The 21,754-nt window shown below is 35.8% G+C and overlaps 1 protein-coding gene across 18 annotated transcripts in view; it reads left to right on the top strand.

Annotated features, from left to right (window-relative positions):
* ATP11B (ATPase phospholipid transporting 11B (putative)) overlaps positions 1-21,754 on the top strand; it is a 135,853-nt gene that overhangs the window by 37,291 nt on the left and 76,808 nt on the right. For 11 of the 18 annotated variants that reach the window (XR_012430889.1, XR_012430891.1, XR_012430890.1 and 8 more), the window contains 8 exons: positions 274-363; positions 1,849-1,929; positions 6,609-6,716; positions 6,916-7,044; positions 7,637-7,740; positions 12,695-12,742; positions 16,047-16,111; positions 21,237-21,318. Coding sequence is in view for 15 of the 18 variants with exons in the window: in XM_065540249.2 (XP_065396321.1) it covers positions 274-363; positions 1,849-1,929; positions 6,609-6,716; positions 6,916-7,044; positions 7,637-7,740; positions 12,695-12,742; positions 16,047-16,111; positions 21,237-21,318 (707 nt within the window). In the remaining 3 variants the exon portion in view is untranslated. Of the gene's footprint in view, positions 1-273; positions 364-1,848; positions 1,930-6,608; positions 6,717-6,915; positions 7,045-7,636; positions 7,741-12,694; positions 12,743-15,114; positions 15,195-16,046; positions 16,112-21,236; positions 21,319-21,754 lie in introns of all 18 variants that reach the window. The other 7 variants (XM_074031465.1, XM_074031467.1, XM_074031468.1 and 4 more) reach the window with 3 other exon arrangements.

Genomic DNA, 21,754 nt, shown 5'->3' on the forward strand with positions numbered 1-21,754 from the left:
CTCTAACTTCTAAAAAAGACAGAATTTAGTAGCAAAATTGTTGGGTTTCAGCTTATTTTTCAAAATAAAATTGCCAATAAATAGTAAAAGGAAGAAAAAAGGGAAGTAGAATAAAAGTCCTGAACTCTAAAAGCCAGATCGTTTCTGTAGCATATAGACTTGCAGAATTTTGTCTAAGGGGTTAGTAAATCTGATTTTACTTTACTTATTATGTCTATATGCTTGATATTATTTTTAAATATTGATTTATTGATCTCTCCTCTTTCTTTTTAGTATACTGTGTGGAATTTTGTTCCAAAAAATTTATTTGAACAGTTCAGAAGAGTGGCAAACTTTTATTTTCTTATTATATTTTTGGTTCAGGTAAGCTTTATTACTCAATATTAAGTTTGTAAACATAGTTCCTAAAAATATGTCTTAGAACAAAGAAAAATTATGTTTTGTTAATCATTTGACCATGTGACCATTTTTTCTGCAGTGCTTCTGCATTGTATTCGGTGAATACAAGTCATATCTAGATTTCTAAAAGAAATAGCCCATAAACTTTAAGATCAATTGTATATTGTTTCATCAATAATGTACTGTAGTACTTAGATTAACCATAATCTTAGCTAAGAATGTAGTCTAACGTCTTTCAGATATTCTGCCTCAGAACATAAATATTTAGGCTTTTAATATATAGTGCATGTTTTTGGTACGTTTCTGCCTATGGAATCATCTTTGTACAAAGTAAACTTTTCTTTGGCTTTTAATTTTTTAATTTAAATTTAACTTAAATGTAAGTTATTTAAAAGAATTGTAAGTTTTAAGTATCCCTGTGGGTATAGATTTTTTTTCCAGGAGACAATTTTCTTTGCTTAAATCTGTGTCTATTATAGGCTGTTAGACAGTTTCTTAATTTTCACCCTGTGCTTAAAAAATTATATATATATACACATACATACACACACATATATATATAAAATCAAGAGAACAGCCCATGAAACATGAGTATAAATCATTTTAAAATAGTGATTGCCATTTTCCTTTAAAGAAGTTATTCTTTTCCGATAAAACTTTGCAATTCCAGTGTAGCATTGAATGTATAAAACTCTGAACTCTTCTCTCAGTAGAACCTGGGATTTCAAATGAAAAATTGAAACTTGTCAAATATTCATTTTAATACTTTAGGAAACATTTGCTTTAAAAAAAAAATTGCTCTCCTTCATGAACAGAGAAGGAACTTCTGATTTTCTGCCCATAGACTGTTAGCTTCGTTTTCTTGGAAAAGCAAGAAATGTATACTAACCATATCCACGTAACATCCATACGTTTGTGAAATCACTAGCTAAGATGAATTCAGCTTGTCTGGGGAATAGAACAAATTTAATTGGCCTATCTGGAGTAAAGGAACATCGTTTTCCTAGTTATCTCCCTCTGGCTCTGTTGGATGTAACAAAATCACTTATAGAAAAAAATTCTTTCCATAGTCCCATTCCTAGTTTTCTTTCCCTAGTGTAGATATCATTCTGAATCCAAGGGTAAAAATTGCTGACAGACTTTTCAGCATTTATCAGGATGTACAAAGAAATGTGAAATGAGATCTGAGTAGCTGTAGTTCCACTCCTTGGTGAATATTGAAGAACTTAAGGACTCTTTGTGTTTAAGTTACCGAGTCCAATCTAGCCATGTATGTGGAAAGGCAATAGATTTAAATAATCTTCCAACCGCACGTAATAGCCAACAAAGTGAAGTTGTAAAATTGTCAACTAAAGTATACTCGCTGTGTAATGTGAAATTTTACATGTTAATAGTATGATGTGCACAATATAAAAATATAATATTCTCTATTCTTTTTTATAAATCTAGCTTATGATTGATACACCTACCAGTCCAATTACCAGTGGACTTCCATTATTCTTTGTGATAACAGTAACAGCCATAAAGCAGGTATGAGATACTTTCTCTTTTTATTTTCTTCCAAGTCATTTAGAAATTGCTAAATATTTCCACTCCAAAGAACATTTATTGTTGTGAAAATAATTTCCGTGAGAAAGCAGCAAATGTGTCTGGTATGTAGTAAAATTAAACTGAATTAGCCACTCTGTTATATTTCAGGTACCTGGTGACTCATGGGATGATTAACATCATTAAAATATGTTGTTCCCTTGACAGAGCTAGAAAGCGTCCAAAAACAAGTATTGTATATATAGAAATCAATTTATATATGAAATAGATTTCTTAATTATTATCTTTGTAGAGTTTGGTGATATTTAAAGGAAATACAATTCAAAAAAGACATGTTTATAGAGAGCAGGGTATATACTTCTGGTGTGAACATTTGTGAGTAAAAATTATGTAGTTCAAAAATTAGGGTGTGGTGGCACATACCTGTGGTCCCAGCTACTCGGTGGGCTGAGGCGGGAGGAACGCTTGAGCCCAGGAGGTGGAGGCTGCAGTGAGCCATGATTATGTCACTGCACTCCCACCTGGTTGACAGAGTAACACCCTGTCTCAAAAAAAAAAAAAAAAAGGAATCCAGAAGATGCTTTTGCTGTAAGCCAGAAGATGCTTTGCTGGTCATACAGTTTTCAAAGAGAAAATTTGATCCACAAAGATTTTCTCCTTAACTTAAAACAAAATTTTGAGACTCAGGGTTTTCTCTTTTGCAACATCTATTCCTAACTTTTTCTCATTTAATAAATACACAGAATACTTCCATACATTGTTCAGATTTATGTATCTATTTAATGCTATAGATCAATAGAACAAATTTTGGAAAAATTGTAAAAGTGAAAGTTACCATGTTCCAACCTTTCTTTCTTGTCTTCTCCCCTTTTAGTCTACCTTTTCCCTTTGTACTTCTATCAAAATAGGAAAAGGCTCCATTATCAATTACTTACACTATAATATGAATGAGGTTGTCAGTTGTTTGCTTGCTTTTAGGTTCTCCCAACTGTATTTACATATTAAGTCTTCTCTCCAGTTGTGTAATGCAAGATATAGTGCTCTAGGAAATAAGTCTTTGCCCTCCGTGATTCTAAAACCCATGAAATAGGAAGGTAAGACCAAATATAAAAATAATAAACCTGCACGTTATGCACATGTACCCTAGAACTTAGTCTAATAATAATAAAAAATAAATTTAAAAAATTATGGTTCCGTAGAGTAGTAGTAAAATCCAGGGAGCTGAGGCTAGCTATTTAGAGGAGGAAGGGAACACTTCATTTTCATCTGGATGATCAGAGATGATTTTGTGGAGGAAATATTATTTTTACATAAATTTAAGAATTTATTCATGTTAAGGGTCATACTTCAAATCTGGGTAAAATATCAGACAATAAATTGTGATGTGATAATCATTTGAATATTTAGAAAAAATAGTTGGATTCATACTTCATACCCATATAGCAAAATAAAATACATTTGGATTATTAATGTAACTACAGAAGTAGTAGAAGTAAATACAGATGAAATGTTATCTCATTTTCAATTTGGGAATTAATCAGTTAATCTACTGTTGTAAGCAAGGAAAGAAATCATATAGGAAAAATAAAATGTGAGTGTTTAAAAAAAGTCTGAATAATATTAAAAGGAAACTGAAACATTTGTGTTATGTATAACAAAGAGCCTGTGCCCTTAATTTTATTTATTTATTTATTTTTTTTGGAGACAGAGTCTCATTCTGTTGTCCAGGCTGGAGAACAGTAGTGCAATCACAGCTCATTGCAGCCTTGACCTCCCAGGCTCAGGTGATCCTTCCACCTCAGTCAGCTAATTTTTGTATTTTTTTGTAGAGACGGGGTTTCACCATGTTGCTTGGTCTGGCCTCCAACTTTTGGGCTCAAGCAGTTCTCTCGCTTCAGCTTCGCAAAGTGATGTAATAATAGGCGTGAGTCACCATGCCCAGCTGATCTTAATTTTAAAAGATATTTTACCAAGAGCACATACCTTTCTCTTCAACATAAATAAGTGAAAAGGCATAGATCATCTCCAAGAAAATAAATGCAAATTGCTGACAGATGAAAATATGAATTCTCATGGAGGAAATATTATTAAGATGAGTTTAGGAATATGGGTAAAATGACAGTTGATGAAGAAGATGAGGTAGAAATGAACGACCTGGGCAAAGACCCAAGTGCAAGAAGAGGCAAGACCTATTTTGGGGAATTGTAAGTCGAACTAATGTTTGATCGTATTTAGGAAAGTACTACAAGATAATAGAAGTGTAGTTTGGTTCTAAATTAAGGAAGCCAGAAGATGCTTTGCTGTAAGCATTGAGAATCACTGAAGGGGTTTTGAGCAGGATAGTGAATCAAGACAATGCTTTGGGAAGATTAATCTGGCAGTAATGTGTAGGATGGATTAGAATTTATGAGCTTGTATTAAAAAAAGATAATGTTTGAATTATTGCTCTGCTATTAGTGTCATCTGACTGTAAAGGAAAGTGTGCTTTTGACAGTTTCAGAAAAAATATTTTGACTCTCAATTAAATTTCTCTAAAATGACATACTGCAACTTAAATAAGGCCAACATAATTTAGGTGTCTTAAGAGTACTTTCCCACAAGGTTTCCACCTGAAAACAGTATACCTTCAAAATAGTCTTTCATATTTTGCTTTTTATTTTATAATTTCTTAATATTTTAAAAATAATAGATGCACATTTTTTTAAGGGAAACAGCACAAAATAGCATATAGTAAATCTTAGACTCCTAATCCCCAGTCTTCTAGTTCTCCTACCCAGGGAGCAATTATTTGTAGGTTAGTCCAGATTACCTATACAAAGTGTTCACATAGGCAAGCATATCTTTTCACAAATGGTAACGGAGAACAAAACCTGTTCTGTACCTTATCTCTTTATTCACTTATTACTCTCTCTTAGATATCATTCCATTATCTATACTTGTCCTGTATCTCTTGAGTTCTTGAATTTTTGTAAAATGGCACAAGAAGTCTTTTCCATTTGAAAAACATCACCATTCCTTAATATTTAATCAAAATATTCTTTGTGAAATGCCTGTGTCTGTTTCCTTCCTAATAATGATCCATACAGGCTAACGTATTTTTGTTAAGCACAGTTGACCCTTGAACAGTGCAGGGGTTAGGGGAACCCCTTGTGCAATTGAAGATTCATGTATAACTTTTGACTCTCCCAAAACTTAACTACTGATAGTCTGTTGTTCGTCGGAAGCCTTACCAATATCATAACGGTAGTTTATCACATATTTTGTATGTTATATGTATTATATACTGTATTCTTAAAGTCAACTAGAGAAAAGAACATGTTATTAAGAGGATCATAAAAAAGACTATATTTACTATTCATGAAGTGGAAATGGATCGTCTTTGAGGTCTTCATCCTTGTCTTCACATTGAGTTGACTGAGGAGGAAGAGGAGAGGTGGGTCTTTCTGTCTCTGGGTGGCAGAGGCACAAGAGTGGAGGAGGTGGATAGGCAGGAAGATAATTTAGGAACACTCAGTATAACTTTTAGTGAAAACAGTCCATGTATGAGTGGACCTGTGCAGTTCAAACCTGTGTTATTCAAGGGTCAACTGTACTTATTATAATTCTGTCAGTCTACTGTTTAAGAAAGTAAAAGAACACAATCTTGGTTCCAAAAATCTGCTCATTTTTTTCTACTTATTGTCTGTAACGCTCTGTGAATTTATGCTTTATGATTAAAATATCATTTATACATAGAAACAATAGAATTTAGTGATTGAGTAAATGTTAGGAAAAGGTTAGGAGTCAAGAATGACTCCCCAGATTTCTGGCAAGAACAGCTTGGTAGATGGTGATGTCATTTGTCAAGATGGGAAACACTGGACATGCAGCACATGTTCAGGACATCATCTGTTTGGTTCTGAATATGTTTAAGACATTTATGAGACAATAAAATTGAGATATATTAATAAAGCAATTATATATTCAAGTTTGGAGTTCAAAAGAGATATATGGCTGGAGATACACATTTCGGAATTACCAGCATATTTATACTATTTGAAGACACAGGGATAGAAGAAATCTCTTAGTGCGAAAGAGAAATGTGAGAAAAGGATCCATAAAGGTGACATAGAAGGAGCCCCCATAAGGACATTTAGAAGAAATAGGCCAGGCGTGGTGGCTCACGCCTGTAATCCCAGTACTTTGGGAGGCCGAGGCAGGCGGATCACGAGGTCGGGAGATCGAGACCATCCTGGCTAACACAGTGAAACCCCGTCTGTCCTAAAAATATAAAAAATTAGCTGGGCATGGTGGCCGGTGGTTGTAGTCCCAGCTACTCGGGAGGCTGAGGTAGGAGAATAGCATGAACCTGGGACGCGGAGCTTGCAGTGAGCTGAGATCGCACCACTCCACACTCCAGCCTGGGCGACAGAGCGAGACTCCGTCTCAAAAAAAAAAGGAAGAAATAACTAGAGGTCCTTTGAAAGCCAGGAAAATGTATATAACAAAAAAGAACCAAGTGTTTCCAGTAGGAACAAATGTCAAATACCTATGAGCGTATGCAGCCAAATAGCCTAATATGATTCTGGAATGTAGTGTTTTAGGGAAGATTTTTTCTTGTTTGATAAAAGTATCTTCAAATTATACTGAAAAATTATTTTTTACCCTTTGGATATTTACAGGGATATGAAGATTGGTTACGGCATAACTCAGATAATGAAGTAAATGGAGCTCCTGTTTATGTTGTTCGAAGTGGTGGCCTTGTAAAAACTAGATCCAAAAACATTCGGGTATGCATCTGGTAAATGATGGAAATCAGTTTTATCTTGATATCACAGGACATAATTCTAATCTTGATATTACGTTTTAATTAAAAGCCTACTTTCCTATGCTAAAATACTGTGATAGGCTGCTTATTTAGAGCCCAATAAAAGTAAGTCCTTGCCTTTTAAAATTTATAAATTCACTCTTCCCCAAAATTCTTTATAGGTGGGTGATATTGTTCGAATAGCCAAAGATGAAATTTTTCCTGCAGACTTGGTGCTTCTGTCCTCAGATCGACTTGATGGTTCCTGTCACGTTACAACTGCTAGTTTGGATGGAGAAACTAACCTGAAGGTTTGCTTGCATATGTTTGAGTATTGCTCTTGGTGAACAAAATGTCTTTGAATTATAATTATACTTTCCTTTGGTTAAAGTAGTAAAGTTTGACTAGATTAAGGGGAAGTTTTTAAAATTACTATTTCAAAAATTAAAAGGTTTTAAGAAAGAATTGATGTTATATCTTTATTTCAAGGGTAGCCTCACATGGGTTTAATCCAAGTTAAAAATAAAGTGTTTTTAGGAAAAATACAATCTTTTACTATTTGTGGTACTTTTAAAAGATAAGGGGCAAATTTTTATTTTCTGTTTTCAGAGTGTAATCAAAGGTGAAAATTCACAATTTTTCCTATTAAATTACTTATGATAAAGTAATAGTGACTATGCACACAGACTTAATTTCTTTATGTGCAGATGGCCTCTGTAGACAGAGAATGATAGCTGCCTTTGCCCCTTGTTTATTTTACATGTTTCTTTCTCTTCTGTTGTCTAGCTGAGTGATCTCAAGTACAGTGTGCCATTACTTTACCTACAAAAGAGATTTGAAATAACTGATATCAGAGGTCCCATTTGGATCTGAAAACTCTACAATTTTATTCATTTTTTTCAGACACATCTGGCAGTTCCAGAAACAGCATTATTACAAACAGTTGCCAATTTGGACACTCTAGTAGCTGTAATAGAATGCCAGCAACCAGAAGCAGACTTATACAGGTATGGTGTGATGTTCAGTATACTTATTTTAAGTCCTACTTACAGACCTCATTTTCAAATAACCATAAACATAAAATGAAATCTTTAGCTAATTGGAGACAATATTTGTGGGGTGGGTTGGTGGGGGATGCAATTAATGGTGAAAAAAAACTAAGAGCAGAAATTGCTAGAATTCTAAGCAAAGGATAATAGTTCAAAGCCAGAGTTTTTATTCACAAGTTTCTTCACATTACCTTCTATTTTGCTTTGAACTGTCATGCTCACTTTGTAGCTATAACAGTAGTTATAGTAGACATAAGATTATTTTCTTAGAAGAAAATAATGATTTTTTTGGTAAGCTCCATGAAGCCAGGGACTATGTCTTTGTTTTTACTACTATAGAGGATACTACTTTTAAATTAGAGGACACTACTTTTAAATTAGAACCTTATAAAGTTTTCAATATTTTACTTATATGTAGCACATAATGAAGTAAAAAATAATTTTCTATAAATATTATATTTAACAGCTATGAGTTTCTCAAAGACAGAAGCTACTATTCGTCTTATCTATCACAATGAACACAAAATAAAAAATCTGTTTTTCTAGTTTGTTAGATTTTTAAAGATCTTGTTTCTGAAAGGAGAGAAAGGAACAGAGGAACTAACTTCTTTTAACATTACGGTTTGCTAAATACAGTGTTGTATACCTTCAGTGATCATCTTCAGTTGTATACCTTCAGTGATCATCTTCAGTAATCCTGCCAGTTATATGTGGGCTGTGTAATGGAAACAACTTTTTATTACTAAAAAATTAAATAATAAACTAAGTTCATTTTTACTCAATAAATGGTGGTAGACTATAAATTACAACCACTTCGTAAAAATCACCCTCAGCTTCTTGTCATATTATATATCGCCCCCTGTTGGTTGAAATGTTTCAAAAGTCTTTAGCCGTTGGCTTTTCCAAACTTCTTAGGTATCTTTTTTTTGGATCCATCTTTATAATGGAGGTTTTCTCTATGTGATGTTATAAAAATTGTATACTTTCATCAAAGTCAAATGCAGTGTGGAATTTGCCAATTAACTAAAAACTTTGGAATCATATGCTTAAAAAGCACTTGATAGACTGACTGTAAGACATATTTAACTGTGAAGGATGAAGAATTTTAAAATTTCTATATTGCTGCTATATCCTGGTCTGAGGCAATGGCAAATTATTTAAAAATTATTAAAAACCAGAAAATGGACAACTAAGAACTAAGCAAGCATAAGATCAATATGAGATTAAGTGTAACTAATGCTTTGGTATATGGTTTTTACATTATCTTGGAATATGGGGAGAAAGTTTGAAAAAAAATTTTTAAATAAGCAGTTTCTCTTATTGGAAGTATATGTTTTGTTTTAAATATAAGTAAAATGTAATCATTGCAACAGGCTTTTATAATAGAAAGAAAACTCGTAATTATATCACTATTTAAAATCTTTGATTGCCATTTTTATTCATTCATTCATTTAACAAATTACTGTTTAGCTAAATCTGTGTGCTCATTGTGATAGGTGAATAAGATGAATAGGAATAGTTTCCTTCCTTGAGGAACTCATAGGAGTTAGAGACTATTTATATAAAATTATATCTTTCATTTTATTATGTACTTGTAACACATATATGTGCTATATGTTATATATATATTCATATATATTACATGTGAAATACTGCAAACATTTTAAATGTCCAAGTACGAAAATGCTTAGATAGGTATATATAGAGATATTTAAAATCTTTTTCAAGAATTGAATGATATAGGTACATACTGAAATATAATATTAAATGAAATAAGATACAAAGTTGGGCCTCTCATATGATCCCAGTTATGTAAAAATAATGTGTGTGCAATAGCAAAGACATGGAATCAACCTAAATGCCTGTCAGTGGCAGATTGGATAAGGAAAATGCGGTAAATATACACCATAGGATACTATGTAGGCACAAAAAAGAAAGAGATCACATCTTTTGCAGGAACATGGATAGAGCTGGAGGCCATTATCCTTAGCAAACTAACGCAGGAACAGAAAACCAAATACTGCATGTCCTCACTTATAAGTGGGAGCTAACCGATGAGAACACATGGACACAAGGGAACAACACATACTGGGGCCTACTGGAGGATGGAGGATATGAGGAGGGAGAAGAGCAGAAAAAATAACTGTTGGGTACTAGGCTTAGTACCTGAGTGACAAAATAATCTGTACAACAAACCTCTGTGACACAAGTTTACCTGTATAACAAACCTGCACATGTACCACTGAACCTAAATGTTTAAAAATAAATAAATGTGTGTATATATATACTAAATAGGTAATTAGGTGACAAGATAGAATAATTGATAGCTACAGAAAGAAAAACCTGGAGGAATTGTAGATGAAAATTTAGTAATATTCTCGTGGTAGGATTTCTGCTGATTTTTAATCATCTTTTTCTTTTCCATATTTTTAAATACTTCTCTATTTTTATTTATTTTTGAAACAGAGTCTCGCTCTGTTGCCCAGGCTGAAGTACAGTGGCACGGTCTCAGCTCACTGTAACCCCCATTTCCCGGGCTCAAGCAATTCTCCTGCCTTAGCCTCCCAAGTAGCTGGGATTATAGGTGTGTGCCACCACACCCTGTTAATTTTTTTGTATTTTTAGTAGAGATGGGGTTTCACCATGTTGGCCAGGCTGTTATCAAACTCCTGACCTCAAATGATCCGCCCACTTCGGTCTCCCAAAGTGCTGGGATTACAGTTGTGAGCCACCCCACCCAGCCTAATATTTCCTTTAAGAATGTGGATTGGTTTTGTGATTTTAAAAAGTATTTTCCATTGTACTGAATGGTATTCTTGACTTTTTAAAAAATATTGCAGGAAGCTTAATTAATGATCATTTTAAATGGCTATGAATAGTCCAAGTGCATGTACTAGATAGAACCTAACCATTCCCCAACCTTTCCATACTTGACTCTTTTCATTGTTTTGCTATTACAAATACTGTATGGTACCTTATTACAAATAAAATTCACCAATTCAAAATCTAGTGGTTGAATAGTTCATTACTCTCTCTTCTTTGATGCAATTTGCTAACTTGTCTTCCAGGACACTCCCGTCTCTTGGTTTACCTCCTACCTCACTATTCCCTCTGTCTCAGTCTCCTTTGCTAGTTTTTCCTCTTGTCCCAGACTTCTTTCTTTTAGAGTGCCCCAGGACTTGCACTGTTTCCTTCCCTACCTATACCTTTCACTATCTACCCTCACTCCCTTGGTGATCTCACCCAACCTCCTGGCTTTAAAGACTAGCTACGTGCTGCTGACTGTTGGATTTATTTCTCTATCCCAGACTTCTTTCCCAAACTTCAGCTGCCTGTTCCACAGTTCCACCTGGATATTTAGTAGAAATCTCAAATTAATAAGCTGAAAACGAAACTGCTAATCTTCCTGAAAGGAAGCTTTTCTACCAGCGGTCTTTCTCATCTCAGTTGATACAGTCCATCCTTCCAATAGCTCAGGCCAGAAACCTTGGAATCAGCCATGACTTCTCACATCTCCTCTCCCTTCACCTTTCTTCGCCTCCTTACTCACATCTCACCCCAACCCATCAGAACATTCTGAAGGCTTACCTTCAAAATACATCCAAAATCTGACCATCTTTTCCTAGTTTTGTCTGAACCAGTACCATCTCCTGCCTGGATTACTGCTATTTTATAGTTGGTTCTCACAAAAGCAGTCATAGTGTTCCTTTTTTAATATAAGTCAGATCATGTGACTCTTCTGCTCAAACCCTGTACTGGCTCACTGTGTCACTTAGAGTCAAAGCCCATATCTCTATAACCATCTCTAAGATCTGCCCCCATCCCCCATCCTCGACCTTTCTTCTCTGCCCTGTTTGCTATCCTTCACCCTCTAGCTCATCCTCCACATACACTGACCTCCTTACTTTTCCTTGAACATACCATGTCTACTCCCACCTGGTCACTAGACCTAGCCCTTGTCTGATGCTTGAGTAACACCTTCAAGTCTGCTTAAATCACCTCCTCAGTGAGGCCTACCTTAACTACTTAGTACTGCTCCCTGATCCTTCTTACTCTGTTCTGCTTTTCTGTTTTCACAATACATAATATTTTCTAGTACACTATGTAATTTACTTTTTTATTATGTTCCTTGCTTACCATCTCTCCCACTAGAATGCAAACTGTAGAGCAGGCATCTTTGTGTATTTGTTCACTGATGGATCTCAAGCACCTAGAACAGTGTCTGTCATCTTGCAGGCCTTACTGTTTATTTGTTGACAGTTGATAGAGTAAACATTCTTGTATACCCTTTGATTGAATTACGGGTTGAATATCCCTAATCCACAAACTCAAAATCCAAAGTGCTCCAGATTCTTGCCATTTTGAAAACATTTTTTATCCATTACCTCATCATAGCTGGAGTAGAGATAGCAAGAATTCTAAATTTTTTAAAGCTTAAGGACCGATAAGTATTTTAAAATAATTTATAGCAAGAATATTGGACCATTAATATATACAAATGGTTGATTTTTGTTTCATATATAAGAATGGTTCAGGCCGGGTGCAGTGGCTCATGCCTGTAATCCCACCACTTTGGGAGACCGAGGTGGGCAGATCACGAGGTCAGGAGATTGAGACCATCCTGGCTAACATGGTGAAACTCTTGTTTCTACTAAAAATACAAAAAATTAGCCGGGCGTGGTGGTGGGTGCCTGTAGTCCCAGCTACTCAGGAGACTGAGGCAGGAGAATGGCGTGAACCCGCAAGGCACAGCTTGCAGTGAGCCGAGATCGCGCCACTGCACTCCAGCCTGGGCGACAGAGCGAGACTCCGTCTCAAAAAAAAAAAGAAGAAAAAGAATGGTGCAAAAAAACAGCCATTGATATCATAAGTGATATTATATAATTTTGTAATATGGTGAATTTTTTGGTAGATTCATGGGACGAATGATCATAACCCAACAAATGGAAGAAATTGTAAGGTAAGAATTTTTGTTATCTAATTACCTTTAAGTGGGAACTGTTTGGGGGAGGGACTAGAAGTTCCAAAGGGAGATTATGTAAATAAGCAGCCCATCATGGGAAAGGGTTGATTTTGTTGTTTTTTGTTTTGTTTATATTTAGTGATTTATTATATCACTTCAGAATCATTCAGTGCAAGCTAGAGTGTTTAGTGGTCAACCCAGCACTGCTTGCTTTTTCTTCTGATTGGTTTATCATATCCTTTATAATAAACCACTAAATGTAAACAAAGCATACAGGTGAAGAGTTGCTCAGGGCCAGGTATTGGGGAAGGGTTGTGGAGCTTCCCTGCTCTTCCTGGGTATGCAACTCTCCAGAAACCTCTGGAAGCCCTCCCAACCCACTTCTCTTGGTTTTTTATGGAAGCTTCATGACATCAGCTTTCTGTACCCCAGTAGGACCCTCTCTGGGGAGGGCCTTAAGACTTACAATTAGAAAGGTGGGGGAAGAGTAGAGTCCTATCTTGGGGTGAAACGGGGCCAGGAGAAGGTCAAAAACCTGCCCCGGAGGCCGAGCACACCCAACATTATAACAAAAGATTGTAACAAGGGCTGTGGGAGTTATGAGCCAGGGACCATGGATGAAAACTAATGTATATATCATAATGTCACAGGCCATCCCCTGGTTTTCAAACACAAATCCCTTACATCAAAAGAATAATATAATTCAGAAGATACTGCCACATTACTAGAATCCCATTCAGTTGTTAATAATTAGTCCAGTCCATCATAGTGGATAAGTATCTCCCAGAGTAAGGTCACTCAGGTTTGCAGGCTTCTTATCAATCTTCTCAGATTCCAAAAGCAGCAATGGTCTCAGCAAATATACAGCTTCACTCTTTCAGGCATCTGGTATTATTGAGCTAAGAGAGAATGTAATCTTTTGCTCTGAGCCTCCTTCAAGGTGTTAATGTAATGTGAGATTTCCCTCAACTTGTAACCCATTTATTCATTCATTTACCCTCATCTGTTATTTCTCCTTTTCTCCATTAATACCCAAACTTTTCCAGGAAAGGGTTAATTTAAAACACTTCACATTTCATCTGCTAGTAATTTGTGGCAGTAGCAAGTGAGGATGAAACAAATCCCATGAAATGATATCAAAATAGTTTAGTAAAATTATTTGTGTTTTTGTATTTCTTTTTCTAATAATACTAAGTAGTAATATTAAAAGGAAACATAGCTGCTTTTATTCACTCCTCATGCATTTAAACCCACGATGCTTAGTAAGTCTAGAATATGAAAAATGTTTTATATAATGTTTAACAAGCATAAATGCTATGTTCTCCTTCACTTCAGAATCATTCAGTGCAAGCTGGAGTGTTTACTGGTCAATCCAGAATGGCTTACTTACTTTTCTGATTTTTTTTTTTTTTTCTTGTTTGGTTGTTTCAGATTGTTTTCCCTCAGTATTTGGGTTAATTTCTGGCTCCTAAATGAAAAGCTTTGTGTCAGTTCAAAGATATGCTGATGGGATATGATTACATTGTTACTCATGAGCGTAAACCTAATTTGGAATCAGTCTTGGAATCAGCTCTTGAGTTTCTAATCATATTTGACTTTCTACCTCTTTTCTGGGGACATGTTCAGTTTGTACTGGCTGCATGAAATAAGTCACTAACAGAAAGAGATGAGCATTTTTAAATGAAATCCTCAAGACAAGTCAGCAAAAATACCATACATTCACATTGATTCATATTTTTAATAAGCATTAACATAGGAGCATGTTCAGTAAACTCTGCAGCAAGACCTTTGTATGTGTAGGATCCCTGCTGAATAACTATGACTAGGTTTATTTTGATTTTTTTAGGGAAATAGAAATGTTTGGATACATAGTCTGAATTGCATTAATATGTGAAGGAAAATAGCAGTTACATTACTTCAGCACCTAGAATGGTTGAAAAAAATGAACGATGTTCTCTACTAAAACAACCTGACCGAACTGATGAGTTATATTTTAATCTGAAGTTGTCATTGTATCCCAATTTTACATGCCAATGTGAGCTAAAAGTATTTCTGTTTATTGTTAGAGGCACCACTGAGTGAAAAAGAACTATTTTATAGCCCCTAAAATAGTTTTCACATTGATTTTGGACTATCCATGGAGTATACTCCGAATATGACTGTATTGGTTCTCCTTGCTTCATTGCAGTTTTTTACAGTGTTTGGGTTTGCAGGTATCTTCATAAATGGTTCAGATTCTGTTTGGTTTGTATAGCTGTGTATGGATATTTCAGAAAAGTATAAGGAATAGCAACAAAATAATGGCTTTTTAACTTATCCATAGAAGATTCTTATTTTGCTATCACTAAGAAGATCAATTTCCTTTCTAGTTATTCCTTGTCGTTTTATATCTCCTTTATGGAGAGAAATTCAAACAGCAAGAAGACCTGGGCTTCAAGAAGTATGCAATGCAAGTAGTCAAGTTATACTGTGCAATCTTGCCTAGAAAAAGTACTAACATACCTTGTACATTGTGTTTTATAATTCAGTATAATTTTAATTGTGCAGAACTCATGCATTTATATGCAAATCATACTACAATTTATGTTTACGTTGTGTTCTAATTATTTTCCCTTTCAAAGCTGTTTATTAACTTTGCTTTAAAATTTTAAAATTTCATCTTCTGCCACACATTTTTAAATCACTGCTTACTCTTTGATTTTGCTGAATTTTATGTTTAAAAATTTTGAAACTAGTGGCTTTGTGACTGTATTTACATGCATAATCATTTTTCTGAGCCACTAATCTTAAAGCAGGTTGTTACAGTAACTAACATCAGATTGGCCTAGGCAGCTTTTTTTCTTTTTCTTTTTCTTTTTTTTGTAGAGATGGAATCTCGCTCTCTCGCCAAGGCTGGAGTGCAGTGGCGCAATCTCGGCTCACTGCAACCTCTGCCTCCAGGGTTCAAAAAATTCCCCTGCCTTAGCCTCCTGAGTAACTGGGACTACAGGCGCACGCCGCCACGCCTGGCTAATTTCTTTTGTATTCTAGTAAAGACAGGGTTTCTCCATGTTGCCCAGGCTGGTATCGAACTCCTGAGCTCAGGCAATCCGCCCACCTCAGCCTCCCAAAGTGCTAGCATTACAGGCTTGAGCCACCGTGCCCGGCCCCTAGGAAGCTTTATAGTAGCTGGGATTTCGTTTTTTTATGAAAGCAGTATTATAGCTATAGCTTAAGTACCTTCTGCTGAAGACACCATTTTAGAATCGAATTGAATTTTTAATATATTCAGTGCTTTATGGTTATTTTCTTTTTTTCCTAGACCTCTGGGTCCAGAGAGTCTCCTGCTTCGTGGAGCCAGATTAAAAAACACAAAAGAAATTTTTGGTTTGTACATATTTAAACATTTTAAATGATTGATTTGTGTTAATGCTTTATATGAAGTACTTCTAAAAGTACAATGTTTGTGGTCTTTTGGTTAGATAATTTATTAATTATCATTTATGACAATTTTCTTATAAAGTTTGTATTAAAGTAGTCATGTATTATACTTTTGTTCTGTTGATGATCCCTGTTTTTTAATAGTAGACTAGAACCATGCTCTTACGTTATCTTTATGGATACTTGTGAAACTGAGGGCGGATAATTTATATAACACTTCTAGTAATGGTGAGTGAGAACCAATATAATCTGGCATCATGGTACAGTAAACCACTTCTATAATTTCATTATGATTATTAGATTGGATTAATAACTGCAGATTTATTCATTCATATATTCATTCAAATTTCTTACTGATATCTGAATATATACTAGGTACTATTCGAACATACACTGACTGGATCAAAAGGATGAATAAGTACTGCTCTTGCCTTGGAGATCTAAATTAATATAGTACACTCTGAGTCAACTATAAGCAAATTGTGAAGTTGATGATAACCTTTAGCTGTTAGCTGACTCCTCACATTTCAGGAATGGCCCTTAGTATCTTGGCCTACTGTGTTACCCACTGACTGTCTGCAGCTTGTGAGATCTTCTTTCTCATTTGCTCTTTTTCTGTTACCTGTACTATATCTTACCTCTCAGTGTTAGACTCTCTGATAAAGAAGTCCATATATCGAGAAAAAAAGACCAAGCAGAAAATAGCAAGTGTTGGTGAGGACGTGGAGAAATTGGAACCCTTGTACATTGCTGATGGGAATGTAAAACGTTGCAGCTGCCTTGAAAAATAGTTTTGGCAGTTCTTCAATAAGTTAAACATAGAATTATATGACTCAGTGATCCCACACTACATGTATACCCAAAGTAACTGAAAATGAGTGTTCAAACAAAAACTCGTACAAGAATGTTCATAGCAGCACTAATGATGATAGCCAAAGGTTGGAAACAGCCCAATGTTCATTAGATAATGAATGAATAAGCAAAATATAGTATATCCATATAATGGAATATTATTCAGCTATAAAAAGGAATGAAGTATTAATGCATGCTACAATATGGATGAACCTTGAAAATATTATGTTAAATGAAAGAAGCCAGACATAAAAGGCCACATGTTGTGTGATTCCATTTATTTGAAATACCCAGAATAGGCAAATTCATAGAGACTGAAAACAGATTAGTGGTTTCCAGGGGCTGGGGAGTAGAGGAGAATGGGGAATGTTTGCTTAATAGGTACAGGGTTTTCTTTGGGGGTGATGAAAATATTCTCAAAATTATAAATGTACTAAGTGCCACTGAATTATACACTTTAAACTGGTAAATATGTATATTTTTCCACAATTAAAAAGAAATCCATAAGAATGTTCTAATAGCAGAAACTAGAGTAAACCTTCAGGGCTTTTACATCCTCTAATATAACACTGTACTTTAAAACTTTTTTTTTTTTTTTTTTTTTTTTTTGAGACAAGGTCTTACTCTGTTGCCCAGGCTGGAGTATACTTACACGGTGTCAGCTCATTGCAACCTCTGCCTCCCGGGTTCAAGCGATCCTCCTGCCTCAGCCTCTCAAGTAGCTGAGATACAGGCGTGTGCCACCATGCCCGGCTGATTTTTGTATTTTTAGTAGACCATGTTGGCCAGGTTGGTCTTGAACTCCTGACCTCAAGTGATCCTCCCGCCGTGGCCTCCCAAAGTGGTGGGATTACAGGCATGAGCCACTGCACCCGGCCTGAACCATTCTTATATATGAAACAAAAATCAACCATTTGTATATATTAATGATCCAATATTCTTGCTATAAATTATTTTAAAATACTTATCGGTCCTTAAGCTTTAAAAAATTTAGAATTCTTGCTATCTCTACTCCGGCTATGATGAGGTAATGAATAAAAAATGTTTTCAAAATGGCAAGAATCTGGAGCACTTTGGATTTTGAGTTTGTGGATTAGGGATATTCAACCCGTAATTCAATCAAAGGGTATACAAGAATGTTTACTCTATCAACTGTCAACAAATAAACAGTAAGGCCTGCAAGATGACAGATACTGTTCTAGGTGCTTGAGATCCATCAGTGAACAAATACACAAAGATGCCTGCTCTACAGTTTGCATTCTAGTGGGAGAGATGGTAAGCAAGGAACATAATAAAAAAGTAAATTACATAGTGTACTAGAAAATATTATGTATTGTGAAAACAGAAAAGCAGAACAGAGTAAGAAGGATCAGGGAGCAGTACTAAGTAGTTAAGGTAGGCCTCACTGAGGAGGTGATTTAAGCAGACTTGAAGGTGTTACTCAAGCATCAGACAAGGGCTAGGTCTAGTGACCAGGTGGGAGTAGACATGGTATGTTCAAGGAAAAGTAAGGAGGTCAGTGTATGTGGAGGATGAGCTAGAGGGTGAAGGATAGCAAACAGGGCAGAGAAGAAAGGTCGAGGATGGGGGATGGGGGCAGATCTTAGAGATGGTTATAGAGATATGGGCTTTGACTCTAAGTGACACAGTGAGCCAGTACAGGGTTTGAGCAGAAGAGTCACATGATCTGACTTATATTAAAAAAGGAACACTATGACTGCTTTTGTGAGAACCAACTATAAAATAGCAGTAATCCAGGCAGGAGATGGTACTGGTTCAGACAAAACTAGGAAAAGATGGTCAGATTTTGGATGTATTTTGAAGGTAAGCCTTCAGAATGTTCTGATGGGTTGGGGTGAGATGTGAGTAAGGAGGCGAAGAAAGGTGAAGGGAGAGGAGATGTGAGAAGTCATGGCTGATTCCAAGGTTTCTGGCCTGAGCTATTGGAAGGATGGACTGTATCAACTGAGATGAGAAAGACCGCTGGTAGAAAAGCTTCCTTTCAGGAAGATTAGCAGTTTCGTTTTCAGCTTATTAATTTGAGATTTCTACTAAATATCCAGGTGGAACTGTGGAACAGGCAGCTGAAGTTTGGGAAAGAAGTCTGGGATAGAGAAATAAATCCAACAGTCAGCAGCACGTAGCTAGTCTTTAAAGCCAGGAGGTTGGGTGAGATCACCAAGGGAGTGAGGGTAGATAGTGAAAGGTATAGGTAGGGAAGGAAACAGTGCAAGTCCTGGGGCACTCTAAAAGAAAGAAGTCTGGGACAAGAGGAAAAACTAGCAAAGGAGACTGAGACAGAGGGAATAGTGAGGTAGGAGGTAAACCAAGAGACGGGAGTGTCCTGGAAGACAAGTTAGCAAATTGCATCAAAGAAGAGAGAGTAATGAACTATTCAACCACTAGATTTTGAATTGGTGAATTTTATTTGTAATAAGGTACCATACAGTATTTGTAATAGCAAAACAATGAAAAGAGTCAAGTATGGAAAGGTTGGGGAATGGTTAGGTTCTATCTAGTACATGCACTTGGACTATTCATAGCCATTTAAAATGATCATTAATTAAGCTTCCTGCAATATTTTTTAAAAAGTCAAGAATACCATTCAGTACAATGGAAAATACTTTTTAAAATCACAAAACCAATCCACATTCTTAAAGGAAATATTAGGCTGGGTGGGGTGGCTCACAACTGTAATCCCAGCACTTTGGGAGACCGAAGTGGGCGGATCATTTGAGGTCAGGAGTTTGATAACAGCCTGGCCAACATGGTGAAACCCCATCTCTACTAAAAATACAAAAAAATTAACAGGGTGTGGTGGCACACACCTATAATCCCAGCTACTTGGGAGGCTAAGGCAGGAGAATTGCTTGAGCCCGGGAAATGGGGGTTGCAGTGAGCTGAGACCGTGCCACTGTACTTCAGCCTCTCAAGTAGCTGAGATTACAGGCGTGTGCCACCATGCCCGGCTGATTTTTGTATTTTTAGTAGACCGTGTTGGCCAGGTTGGTCTTGAACTCCTGACCTCAAGTGATCCTCCTGCTGTGGCCTCCCAAAGTGGTGGGATTACAGGCGTGAGCCACCACACCTGGCCAACACATCTTTCTAGTAGTAACTTCGTCACTCCTGTTTACTTTAAACCATAATGAATGGGGTCCAAATTTTGTACACTCTTAAAAGAAAATGTGGATTTGAATGCCTTTAGATGGGTCTGTCTTCTGTTGTTTTATCTCAGTACCACCTCTCCCTATTGGATCATTCTGGCTATTTTACCACATTTCTATAATCTCTATTTGAGTTGTAATAGCCTGCCTTTAAGGAATAAGTCAAGATAAAACTTCCAGGACAAGTATTTAGGAAGAGGGCATGAAAGGTTCTATATTGCTTTTCAAATTGTGCTATTTAAGGGTGGGAATGAACATTTATTGATCATCTCTCAGTTGTTAGGCATTTTGTTAATTTGTCATACAGACCTCACAATTCTATGAGGTATTTTTTCCCATTTAAAGATGGGAAGATTGAGACACAGAAATTACTTACCCGAGGATGTAGAACTAATAAGTGGCAGAGCTAGAATTCAAACCAAGGTCTAGGTGCAAAGTTTTTTTATAAGCTGGTCTCACCTAATTCCATTTGTTGTCCAGTTTTAGTCCCATTACTGCCATCATCTTTGCTCATCTCAAAGTCATTCAGTAGGCACACATTTTTTAAATAGCACTTTCCGTGTGCTTACTTGATTTACTCTGATAGACCTCCATATTATCTTGCCGATGCTTATGGAATAATGTCTAGACCCCCGATTCCAGCATTCAGGGCTTTTCACACTGTGGCCACAATCCATTGACCCAACCTAACAGGAAGTGAGGTTTTCCATATCTGTCTTTGTTAACACTGCTCCATTTGTAATGGCCTTCCCTGACACTTTTATCTGTCCAGATTCCTTTCCTCTATCAATTCCAATTCAAGTAATACATTTTTCATTCAGATGTCTGTTATAACTCAGGAACAAAATCCATGCCCTCCCCCATTTAGCCAGTTGACTGGGGCTTCCCAAAATTGGTCTCAGAAAGCCTTTTAAAACTCTGAAAACACTTAAAGAAAAGCAAAATTATAACAACTGTCAGGCAGTACACTAAAAGCTTTCATGCTGGTAAATATATTTATTTCTTGTGAAACATGCTAGAGGATTATTTTGAGACAATTTTGTTTTATTTTACAGGTGTTGCTATATACACTGGAATGGAAACTAAGATGGCATTAAATTACAAGAGCAAATCACAGAAACGATCTGCAGTAGAAAAGTAAGAAAACTGTTTTCATTTATTTATATGTAATTATAACTATACATTTTTTATTCATTTGGTATAAAATATTTATATAAAAATATATAAAGTAAACAGGATGATAACCTTGGGGACAGTGATCGTTTCTTATATTTTTACATACAAGTAACATTTTGCACAGTATTGAGCATATAGTAGATGCTCTATAGTATGACTTTTAAAATAAATACTATTGAATAAATGGTGGAAACACTTAATCAGACTAACGCTTCTGCAGATTACAGTTCTAAAACTGAAAAAAAAATTTTTTAATAAACAACTATTTGAAAACATTGGAGACAAACCTGAATCAAATAGAAATGGGCAGGGAGTGTAATCCTGAAAGATGATAGCAGCAAGGGGGAAAATTTTAGAGTGTAGCTTTTTGCCTGAGGACACTCCCCAGTTTATATGC

The sequence above is a fragment of the Macaca fascicularis genome, chromosome 2 (assembly GCF_037993035.2).
Source record: "Macaca fascicularis isolate 582-1 chromosome 2, T2T-MFA8v1.1".
Lineage (NCBI taxonomy): Eukaryota > Metazoa > Chordata > Mammalia > Primates > Cercopithecidae > Macaca > Macaca fascicularis.